The 12600-nt window shown below is 39.8% G+C and overlaps 1 protein-coding gene across 4 annotated transcripts in view; it reads right to left on the bottom strand.

The window, feature by feature from the left end:
* ZFAND6 (zinc finger AN1-type containing 6) overlaps positions 1 to 12600 on the bottom strand; it is a 36551-nt gene that overhangs the window by 4068 nt on the left and 19883 nt on the right. For 2 of the 4 annotated variants that reach the window (XM_032699888.1, XM_032699889.1), the window contains 3 exons: positions 7116 to 7285; positions 6072 to 6180; positions 3835 to 3935 (listed from right to left, as the gene is read on the bottom strand). In XM_032699888.1, coding sequence (XP_032555779.1) covers positions 3835 to 3935; positions 6072 to 6180; positions 7116 to 7266 — 361 coding nt within the window. In that variant the 5' untranslated portion in view covers positions 7267 to 7285. Of the gene's footprint in view, positions 1 to 3834; positions 3936 to 6071; positions 6184 to 7115; positions 7286 to 12600 lie in introns of all 4 variants that reach the window. The other 2 variants (XM_032699890.1, XM_032699887.1) reach the window with 1 other exon arrangement.

Below are 12600 nucleotides of genomic sequence, written 5' to 3'. Positions count from 1 at the left end.
ACTCATTTTTCTGGAGCTGACAAGTTGAGTTGGCTGCTAAAAGTCTCCTGATTTACAGAACATGTTCTTAGCTGATCAAAACAAGCAGAGTCTGGATTTCCTCCTAAAGGTAGAAGCTTTTCCTGCTTCTTTGTTTGTGCCAACCCTGCCTGAACTTCAGTGTGCTCTGGCTGACCACAGAAACAGCACCCGCAAGACAGAGTTCACTCCAGCCCTTGCAAATCCCTGAAGGCACAACTCAGCTCCCTGTGTGTGCAGCAAGACTCCTGACACCTCATCTGTTCTCTTCTCTCTCTGGATGTTTTACATTTATCACCCCTGCATAATTAGGCAGAGCCTCTTAAAGAAGAAGGTTCCTCATTCCCACAGGAAGAGAATAAAAAGCTACATTTAATTCTTAAGAGCACCTGATTAGATGGTCTAGGAAGAAGAATCCCCACTCCACCAGATGAATGCAATGTGAAGTTAATCCTAAGCAGAAGATCACTACTTCCTAACATTTTAACACTAAACTCAACTAATCAGCCTAAAATACACTATTTCAATGTTAGGAAGAGGCAAATTAAGTAAGAGCACACTCATCTACAAAATTTAGCTTTAAATCTTTCTGTTGAATGTTTCCTCTCTTCCTGGAGCGTTCATCCAGTCTATCAGGATATCCTATATTGTTTTTTAGACTTATATCATAGTCATACTCTACCTCCCTGGTACTATCACAAAAATCTCAAGTATCCATCGATTCCTTTCCCATACTGTCTACTGAACCAGCCCTGATGAGGTCCACTGAAACTAAAGCCTTTAGTTCAACTGCATTCACCTTTGGTCCAGGTTACCTCCATGTAAAATGCTGCAGCAGTTTAACTGTTTTAGTATCAATTTTTTAAACTTAGTCATCAATGACTGAATTAAACCGGTTTACCTCACTAAAACCTAGATGTGTCCAGTTATTCAAATCTAAGTTTGTACTCTGATTGTTCAAAATAGTAACCACACCACACTATGTGAGTGATGGCACTTTGCAATGCTCCTCTCCAACTCACAATAAGTTTGAAAATCAGAGGGGCTGTTTTGGCTTTCACAAGTTTTCAGCCCCAAACAGGCCGAGAGCCCATCTGTTAGTTCAATTCATACTTTTAGCCCTATGTTCTTCAGCTTTAAGAGCTCCATACAGTATGTGCTGGAGTGCTCCTGCCTTCCACAACAAGTTTCTTTTACCTTTGAAAACCTGCCTGAAATACAAGGCATGAATCCTAACCCGGATGGTTTTAAACTCATTAATCCTAGGGAAGGGAAGTGCCTCTTTACCCGCTTGCAGGCTTGCTGGGAGGCAGCCCAGTTAATCCTCTGGCTAACAAATCAGGAATCCTGACTGGCTAATCCTAACAGGGCTGTAATGTTAAGCAAAAGGTACAACAGCCCAGGAGGCAATCTAAAATGAGTTGGAGAGATGCTCAGAATAGAAGATAGCTTCTAGAAAAGCTGGATTGTACTTAATGAGTTTCATTTTAGGTCATCTTTAACGGTGTGTTCATGGTATTTAAGAACATTAAAGTTTAAAAAAAAGTCTAGTACTACTATCTAAGAGCATCTGGGCTTTTTGCAGTTTTGCATATCTGCAAGTATCACCACGGAAATACTGACTGTAAAGTCCAGACTTAAATTCTATAGTTTTTCCTCTATTCTTTTGCAATGCGTAAATCAAACAAAGAAAAACAGATCTGAACTGCTCTTTGGGATTTTTATCCCCTCATAGTTTTAGCTTGTCTGCAAACAGCAAGGACTGTGTGCACACAGCACAAGTCCCATTTATCTGTCTGCTTTAGAAAAGTAATAATAGTAATCTAAGAAAGCTTAATTGTTCACCCAATCTTTCTTTCAATGCTGTTGTAGCCTGGTAATTTTTGTTTTAATGGCAAGTTACGGAGAACTCAACTAAATACAATACATGACCTTACACAAGTAGCAGAGAACAATTTGCCCCAAAATTCCCACAAGGCAAGATTTCAGCAGAATAAATACTGAACAAGTCATTAGAACAGACGTAATTTCTCCTTTTCCTACCCTAAATCAACAGAAGTAGCATTAGATGTTCTTCAGTCTAGGACCAATTACCACACTGTTGTGACTTTTTAATTTTTTTTTAATGCTAGAAAGTCAGGCAATACTAAAAGAACTTTGATTCACATGTTTGTATTATATTCTTGACAGCAGCCTGAAATTCAAATGTGGGGAAAATAAAAGAAACTTTAGGATGCACAACTGTGACAGCAATTCAATGAAATCCTCTTAGCATCCATTCTAAGCTGCTTTCTTTCCAAACTTACATTTTCAAATCAAAATATTTAAACCTGGAAACACTACATTTCCTATAATTTTCAGTTAAGGGATAGCACAGAAGAAACTCCTGAGGAAATAAGGTTGACCCCGCCACAGTGAGTTATAAATAGGGACTGTAATTTAGAACTGCAACTACATGGCAGTGGTATTCTTAGTTTAGAAACTAGGGTACAAAGAAAAGGACACAGGACTCAGCTGAGTAATCTAAACACCTGATATAGGTTGATCCTTGAAGCACATACTGTAAAAAATGAAGATATGCCCCCCAATTAAAAGCTTTAAGTTGAGAAACCTATCTTACCTTCTACTAAGAAGAATGAGTTTTAAAGGTGGAGAATTAGAAGGAGTACAAATTTACCCAAATGAGTAAGTGAACCTTGAGAACCATCTCAAAGATTAGTAAAAATAGTAACAGCATTAAAAACTTTTCTCCTAAGTTTTACAGTCACTGTTTGTGTGACTAAGGACATGGCCTTACCCAGTACAGTAGCTGACTAATGACCCTCACATTCCACCCCAAAAAAAGGGACAGGTCAGGTTTAGAAATCTGAGAAGCAAAACTTTGATACTAGAGGTACACTGAAAGTACTAATATTTAGTATCTTTAAGTGGAATTACAAGTTGTATCTGTGGAAAACCCAAACTCTTATGTTTAGACAGAAACATAACTTCACCCACTAAAGCCTTAACTGTGTCAGCAGAAGTAAAGGCAGAATACTTACTGACTTACCTTTAAATACCTTTTATAATGTCTACAGGTTACAAATCTGAGCACATTTTGTATATTATCTGGCATTTTTGCATTTCCAAAAAAATATTATTAAAAATTTTTAGTCTTAAGCTCTGAAAGTTTGCACACAGAAAGAAAGTAAAAAAACCAAAACCTTTACACTGTACCAGCAATAAGGATTTTAGGCCAAAATAGTTAAAACAATCCACTCAGCCATTTTCCTTCAACCAAGCATAGTCTGTGGTTCGGTAATTTTATATTTGATAAAATGAATTTTAGCAGGTCAAAATATTACACCACTACAGTTCATAGGTGAAAGGTTCTTTTGTAGGTGTTTCCTGTTTCTAAAAGATACTAACACTGGTTTTGCAATGGTTATGTCATAACACCCTCTATCACAAATATGCTCATAAACCTCTGTGGTATCTGCTGCAAATGGTTCCTCTGAGAGGTAGCAGATACTCAAGACTCTACTTACATGTAATAGCTGTGGCATAAAGACAGAAAAAAAATGTTGATTTACAGTGTGCATTTCCAACACCAATTAACACACTTGTTATGGCAGATACTGACATCACCAGTGAAACATAACTGTTTTCAGCTTGACTTGCCTTTTAAGAAAAGAAAGTTTATCCTTATTTTGCCTCCTGATTTCACAGAACATTTGGGTTTGAGAATCAGCCATCTCTTGAACAGGAATATATTAAGAACAGTCAAAGTTTAAAAACATTATTCCTAAGTTCTCCCTCTGAAAACTAGGCACCAACCTTGCAATTCTTCTGTCTCGGGTACTGTTTTGTCCACAGCTGTACTATCCGGTTGGGATGATGCTACAGATTCTGTTAAAAGTGACTGACTTGACACAGGGCTGGGGGCAAAAGAAGACAGTTACAACTTTTATGATGCATTTCCACGTTCTTTTCCTGAAAGGGATACATTAGAGCACTACTTGATGAAAAAGCATGCCAGAACTTCTCACACTCTGAAGTTTTTATAATGATTTAAAAACACCACAACCTGAACTGACAAAAAAGGTAAACATTTTTTGCATTCATACTAAATGCAATAAACCAGTTCAACTATAAAAAGGGAAATATTTTGGGTAGTTTGGCATACCATCTTTTTACACAGAAGCAACAATGCAACATTCAATACGCAAGGATTTTTATAACATAAGTCAGCAAGATAATTGTAGAGGAGCTACTTTTGGTGTTCTAGTGATAGGAATGAGAAGATTGCAACATGTCTATGTTTCCAGCAATAAAGCAGCTGCACACAGAACCCCTTAGATTTTCACAGCATAAAGCAGTGCTGGCCAAACCTCTCCACCCTGTCAGTCACACTGCTAAATCACAGCCTGACTGAAAACTCACAGATGAACACCCTGAACAGACATACAAGAAACCAATTCAATACCAACAGTTGCTCCCAGCCAAGCTGCTCATCCAGAAGCTCTCCTATGGGACAAGGCAGACCTGAAGTCCCAAGCAGGGGTAGCCCTACCTCATTCACATTATTTGTTTCTTCCTTTCCACTTAGGGATTCACTTTGAAGTCAAACAATTGGATTATTGAGCAGCCCATGAGCCAGCAGACCATGACACTCCCCTAGCAGAGGTCCACAGCACAACCAGAGTACTCGAGTTGCAATTTTAACTGCCAAGAACTGCACTAAGGTCTTCAACTGCAGCTTTGGTTACACTGTCAATTTACTGTATGTGTCCTCAGAGTACTGTAAGTCTGAGGTATTCCCAGAGACTGAAGTTGAATTCCTACTTTTTATTTTGGAGAAAAAGCCAAATAAGTGACACAAATTCTTTTGAAGTACAAGTCCAAGAGCAACCATCCACTTATTTCTCCTGCAATCAAGCCAGTGATCAATGAGGTGCTTTTATTCTCTTTCATGATTCTACAGAAGTTGTACGAGAACAAAGCCAAGGCACTGTAATTGGTTCAGATCTGTGCACTGACCTGGATGATTTTTCTTTTTATTACACACACCAGAAGAGTTGTTTCAGGGTAAAATATATATTTTCTATCCCAACTAGAAGTCTCAGAATGGAAAGACTAAATATAGCCTCAAGTATGGCACCTAGCTCTCGGTTCATATGCAGGATCCAAGCACGAGATAACACGTCCTATAAAAAGCTAGGGAGCAGAAAACACAGTCTGAGCAGAATCAGCCAGCAATAACTGATGAAATCACCCTCAACCTGTGTTTTACTACATTCTGATTTCAAAAAAAAAAGTTGGAATGAGTATTTCTGCAAGTTAGCTTCCATAGTGTAACACACTAACACTTTTCACTCAAAAAATTTCCAAAGCACTTGAGTTGCTGTTGGTTGTGTCATTCTGAACTGAAATGCTGCCACTAAATACAAATACTTAGCTTTTACAAATGGAGAACACTTAGTAAGTCTGAGCAGTTTGTAAGAGGACATTATGTATCCTTGAATAATCCAGATGGAAATTACTTGTTTAATAAGAAGTCAGTTCAGTAGCACAACATGTACCAAGATTCAGAGATCAGTTCAGTAGCATAACTTGTACCAAGATTCAGATATCCTTTCCCTGTCCTAGTACTCTCCAATCTTTGTGAAACAACTGGCTCTTAACACACTACCACACATTTATTTATGAAAGCTCTAGTAAGCAGCTCTCTGCCATTTTACAAAACCCTCAAATTTCTAAGGTGAAAAGAGCTCTCCTTTGGTAAACATACAACTGCAAGCTGTGGAATCAGAAGACTAGCCAGACAAATCTCCTCAGAACAGCATGAAGCTGGCAATGCTCCTATTTGAGGCTAAATTCTAAAGACGAATTTCCATTTGAATGCAAGATGAAGCTGACAGATCTGCTAGTATTCACCATGAGATCCCAGGCTTTAAAGTCAGCAGTCAGATCTTACACCTTCCCCTAATTCAAGTCCCAGCATTTAAACTATGCAGGATCAGTACACTTCATTTCACCATCTTGACACAGATTTTTACATAAAGACACCTTACCTTGGCTGCATAGATGGAGTCGATGTAGAATCTAAAGTGGACTGAGTTTCCTGGGTGCTGCCTTCTGTGCACTGAACCGGTAAGGACTCGGTTATACTACTGACAGAGGCTGCTGGAAGACACAGACCAATGCAGAATGTGTTACACTACTTCCTGGGATTACAAAAGTTACACACTGCAATTACTCTTTGACCCCTATGACACCAGTCAGGAAAGTAATTGAATCTCTGCCTATATCATAATGAAACGTAACTTTACAAAAAAGTAATTATGTTTGGCCATATCTCGATCTCATTCCAGCCCCAGGCCCCTGGAACTTACATTGTGGAGAATTTTGAAGCTGGAGATTTAAAATAGTTACTATTTTTTGCTAATTAAAGCATTGACAAACAGCTTTCTCAGCATAAACTGCAGTATTCTAACGTAAGAAGTTTGGGGTTTGTTTGAAAAACCAAGATGGATCTGTGAGAAACACTAACATAGCATCCTAATGCCAAATTCAGATCCATTTTGAAGTTGTAGAACTTAGATCCCCAGATTTCAATGGAAGCTTTTTCTTCAATTTAAAAGGTCAAGCTGAAGGAAAGGATAGTACAGAGGGCACTGGGCTAAAAAGAACAAGAAGTATCTGAAGATAAGGAGAAACTATCAAGTGTCTACAGGTTAATCCTTCAGCGTGAGGCTGCAGAGATTAAATACCTGTATTTTAAACGCTTTTCACAAACATACCCCAAGGTAAATCTTATCTCTACTGTCAGTAATTTCAGGAAAAATACATTGGTATTTTTTCTGCATTTTTAGATCTTCAAATTGGAAACACTCAAATGCCTACCAAAGGTATTAGGAGTCTACTTCTGAGCAGATTAATCGCAGCCCAATCATATTATGAGCATTTCATCCGAGCTCCTTCCATGAGGGAGTGCAAACCGTTTTACTCAAGCACCGTAATGCTCCTAACATCCAGCAGTTGGACATGAGCAGGAAGCTGCTGTCCACTCTGTCAGTCTGAGCTGCTCAAACACACGTTATGTCAGTGCTACTTACCAGGAGGGCTAATTCTACCATTACTGTTCTGCCTTTGAAGATGTTCTTTGTAGCACACCGAACACATGCCATTTGTGCGAGGATTCCCGTAAAATCCGCAGCCAGTGGAACAAAGCATAGGCACTTGGCTACGGTTCGTTTCTTGAGCCATTTTCCCTTCTTCTATAAACCTGAAATTGATACATACAACCCGGTATTTAGAGGCCTGAGAAAACCTTTCTTTTACAGTTGACATTTGAAAATCTGAAGTTTCCCACAGCTCAGCAAAAAGATCTTCCAGAATAAATGCCTTGTGGGTAACTCAGTGCCCTTCCCCAAGAAGCCTATAAAGTCTGCCCAGTACCACAAATACAGTCATCTGTGGGCTTTGCATGACCCACACATTCAGACCCTCCCAGCCCCACCAATTTATGTTCAATATATACCCACAAAGAAAATCCGTTTTAGCAAATATTGGAAGTATCACTGCATCTGTCAGTCAGGTAAGGGGAGATAGGTGAGGGGGACAACTCAGGCTGAATTCTCCTTGAAACCTGAACACCTAACACTGTGCATGAGAACTGTAAAATGAGAGACCAGCATGGTAACACAGGCTTACTTACTGCATAATAATTATAATTACCAGCGGTCACATGTCACACGTCACTGTTTAGTCACTGCGTCATTAGTGAAACACAACATGACTTCTTACCACAAACCCCGTGTTATGATTTTTCATAGGCAAAAAAAAAAATAGTCACCCTTTCAGTCAAAAAAATGAGACCAGGTACACATACCTATTTATCAAGTTTGTGTGAAAACCTAGAGATATATGAGTTGCCATGATATTTAACATCCTTAGATTTAATCTTCAACTGTATAATTTATATGTTTTTGTCCCTGGTTTGTATTAAGAAGGTTTACAGATATTTACAAGAAAACTAGAGCAAATGACCATTTTCATCACTATTCTGAGCCTCCTAATTATAATCAAGTGATCTAACTTGTAAATCAGTTTTGACATCTGTCACTTGGTGAGATGAAATTAATTTCCCATTTTTTGCCCCACTCTATAAATATACAATTGCCCTTTAAATCAGTTCTGAAAGAAAAAACAGTTTCTCATTAAGAAACTGTGTATATTAAGGTATCAATTATTTTATTCACGATCGACTTGGGTCCGTCATTTTATATTTCCTGATTAAAAATTAAGCTGAAGCATGTGTGATTTTAACTCTTTAAGTCAAACCAAAAATGAGCAATATTATTAAAAAAAAAAAAGCACATCAATCTTTCAAGTAACATCAGTATACATTTCAAAAGAAAAGAAAAACAAAACAGAGGGAAAGTGGTTTCAAGACAGTTGAATGCTTCACCAATTGCCACGTTATAAAACTAGATTAAACCACAGTAAGAAGTACCAGGGTAAAAAAATATTTCCTTTTACATAAGATGCATTTGGCTTCAAATACAAACAACTTTCCCATTATTTTGTTTCCAGACAAATCTCCTCATCTCCTCTCACACCCACACCCCACTGCATTTTGTTTTTATTTCCCCAAAACATATGAAATTGATACCAAGAGCAAATCTCTGGGTTGCAAAGCCAACAGTAACACAGAAACAAGTCAAGTCTTCTGCTCACAGCAATAAATGACTCTTAGGATGAGAAGGTGTTCAAGATATATGATAAGGAAGATGTACAGGCAAGAAGACAAAAACCTGATAGTACCTTTTTCAGCTTCAACCTGCAATTAAGCTTATTTCAGCTGTTGACTGCACTCCCCCACCCCAATATAGAAGCACTTGCTTTCGACATACAAAGCCCCCATTGACCTCACAGGACAGCTAAATTTGATTTTGCTGAAGTACTGTACTTGTAGCTGAAAGACCACTTTCATTCCTGCCTTTCCCCAGACAGCCTTTCAGAGTGAAACTGCAAGTAGTGCATGTGGGAATTTAATTTTTATGCTGGGCCCAACATCCAGCAAAGCCATTTCGGCGTAGCTTAAATGAAGATGAGTTTTCTGTGCTTTGGTAACTAGAAACAATTTAAGGACGAAACCTTATGCAAGTCACTCTTGGCATAGAATGTTTAAGATTGAAAGACTAATTAAAAACACTTTCGACTGAGAATTTCAAGTGCTAATAGAGATTCAGTGTCACAATACACATATTAATCCTTTTAATTTTAGGTAGTAGCATATTAAAGAATCCTACCACACTAACTTTCAAAATGTACCACGATTGCCTTTCTGTTCAATATCAGCTTCAAGCAACATACAGGAACTCAATAACAGCACCAGTTACTGCTAATATTCCCCAACACAATGCTGCTGAAAGGACCAGGTGCTAATACAAACACAGCACAACAACCTCTAAGATGAATGTAAAAAGATAAATAATTCTGCTCCCATTCAATAAACAAATTGTGAAAGGTGCACAAAGATGCCCAGATGAAAAACAAGAAAAGCTGGCCTGAGTTCCAGCTAAGCCAGTTCCCAAGTTCATTAACCAGTGGTACTGTCACCAGCCAAAGCACAAGCCACTGGCATGAGCTTCCAGAACACTTAAATCTCCAAGGGGAAGTGCCAGGGATTCTTCTGAAGAGTTTTAATAAGGGCCACAGGAAGCAGATTATCCTTCATTGGTCGCTAATATTTGAGGAATAAAAAGAAGAGATAGGATCAAACTGATGCAATGTTACAAAGTCAAATGAGAAAGAAATTGCACCAACAAAGTAGCTTGTTGTGTTTGAAGGGGGCAATTGTGTACAATCCCCCATGCCAGCTCCAGTGCTCAGCTGGACCCTCACCCACCCAATTAGTGCCATGAACTACCAAAAAAAAAAAAAAACCACCAGGAAAAAAAAAGGGCTATCACCACCACATACAGTTTTCTGACAGTTCAGTGAGCTCAATCAGATCACATACCAAAACACAAAAAGTAGAAAGCACAACACAGAGGAAAACCTCTGGAATTTATGTGAGGGATGACATGTGACCAGGGGGAACAACACGTTTTAGCAGCCTGTAAGCTGCTGAGATGGTTGAACTCATCCATTTGAACCCTAAAGCCACAGAATGCCAAACCAGTATAATAAGCTCTCACTCCCTCTCCCTCATGCTGTGCCCTCCCTTTCAGTGCTCACATGCACCAAAATGAAACAAGGAAGTGATCAAACTTAAAGTCAACCACTCCATCTTCTGCCAATTAGTTTCACCACAGACTGGTTTCTCAGCTCCTTTGTCACGTGTCCTGTTTGGGCAGGAGAGAGGGTCTAGCTGCGGACACGTGTGGAGCCACTTGTTTCAGCAGCAGAGAGGCTTAAGGAATTAGGAGAACCACTAGCCAAAAACAGGCATTGAGAGAGATCCAAGTGCTGGCAGTTCCTGGCACTGCACCTCAGACATACCTCTCCCGTACACATCCACTCCCTGCCTCGGGAGGGCAAGGGCCGGGATGACACAGCACTGAGCCTCAGGGACTTCTCCTCCCCACCGCCCGGGCAGGAGGCAAACAGCCACAGGCAGAGCAGCCGGACTCTGGCCCCAGCTCAGCAAACATGAACAGCAGGAGATCATTGAACAGATGTTTTCGGGGGAGGGAAGGACCTCCAATCACCCCAGTTTTTGGCTCAGTTTCAGATTTTTGTCTCAAAACTGTCCATAATTCCTCATGCAGGGAGATCCACAGTATCGCTGTGCCCAAACATCCCATAAGCCAGTAATGGTGGGCAGTCACTGCTGGAACAGTGCAGTGAAAGGGGTGAGCCCACTCCCACTGCTGCACACCCCTGCCCCTGCCTCCAGTCAGATCAGTTCAGCCATCTGATGGAAAAAACAGGACTATTTATTCTGGTGGACTGGAGAGCTTGCTGATCTGACAGAAGATCAGCTCCAGAGAACTGACATACACTGCACAGGAAGTGACATATCTAAAAATAGGACGACCCTCTTTAGGGGCAGTCAGCTCTTGCTGAGCATCAAGCCCACTGTAAAATAAATCCCTAGTGCAAGTGCATAACCCTATTCTGTATTTCAAAACTGGTCTCCTAGCTTGGCTTCAGTATGAAACTGGAAGCAATTTCATACCTGAAGTGACTGCAAGGTCTTAGGATCAACATGACTACATGTATGTCCTACTTGTTTGAGGTGTCACAAAAACAAACGTTGAACTTGTAAAGCTCCTGGAAATGCCTCTGGGCTCTGCCTGTTCCCCCCGAGCTGTGCTTGCACAACATGCACAGGGCAATTCTTTGAATTCTGAATGTTATTCTGAATGCAGAATTGATTCATTTTAAAGAAAAAAACCCAGAACAACAGACTCTTTGCAATATTTTAAGCACATTTCCCTGCTCTGCTTTGCAGTATAGTTGTATAACCAGTTGTACAAGCACTAATGAGAAGGAAGCACATAAGAAGGAAGTGCAAGAGCCTCAAACAACTCCTCTCAGTGCAACCCCAGAACATCCACTTTGTTGAAGATTATGGAATAAACTGGCTCTTTTTGCATTAGTTGATAAATTTAAGATGAAATTACCTCCATTTGCTTCTCAAAAATATTTATTGTTACTATAAGCATGGCAGGACATAGCTCTGTCCTTCTTTGGTGCTTAAAGTCTACCCATTCCTATTACTCTGGTCATACACAAACTTGATGCATCTATAAGGCCTTACTACTGCTGCTACAGGTCCCACCTTTCCCCCCTCACTATAGCACATCCTCAGAGTAAAGTCCTCTCTGTACCAAGCAAAAATATATAAAGGATGTTCCTGATAGTAAAATGTATAGAGCTGAAGCACTAAAGTAGGCTAACTCTTATGGCCATCAAGTTCTCTGAGGAAAGAGCTACCTCTTCCAATACTTTGTAAAGTAAATAAAATACTTGTGTACAATCTTTTTCCACAGAGCAGGCACTGCAATACTGGTCTTCCCCCCCATCTTCTTCTCTTTGTTTTAATTAAAATGATTACATGCTACTAGTTTCAAATAACTGATACTCTAGCTTTATAGGCTTCAAATGTTAATCAGTAAGATCAGAGAGAGCAGCATTTAGCAGGATTAAACACACAAGGTTTAGGAATAATCTCTTTTCCCCCCTTCTCAACAAGGAGAATAAAAGTCCCACACACAGAAGCCAGCCTTCTGTTCAGCTGTCTTCCCCAAAGAAAAAGGTCTCCTAAATTCCAGTTATCCTCATACTTCAGGTTGCGGTAACAAAATGAGATCCTCACATCCACTACCCCAGCTGAAGTACTGTCTTGTGTTCGGCAAACACTCCTAAAATCTGTGACTGGTATGGGAAGGATCTCTCCCAAATGCTAACGCTGAGGCTGATGAGACCACCCAAATAGCATTCTGCCTCAGCACCACACCAGACAGTCTGAACCTCACTAATGCCAGCTCTGAAACTGCTTCTCAAAGAGAAAGCACAGCACTTGGTGTGAGCTTCTCTTCCCTGTGAAAGACCAACACACTGACAGTTTTACCTGACACTCAACTC

Source organism: Chiroxiphia lanceolata, chromosome 12 (assembly GCF_009829145.1).
Source record: "Chiroxiphia lanceolata isolate bChiLan1 chromosome 12, bChiLan1.pri, whole genome shotgun sequence".
NCBI classification, from domain to species: domain Eukaryota; kingdom Metazoa; phylum Chordata; class Aves; order Passeriformes; family Pipridae; genus Chiroxiphia; species Chiroxiphia lanceolata.
The sequence above is the reverse complement of the archived record's forward strand: the minus strand, read 5'-3'. Positions and strand labels throughout refer to the sequence as shown.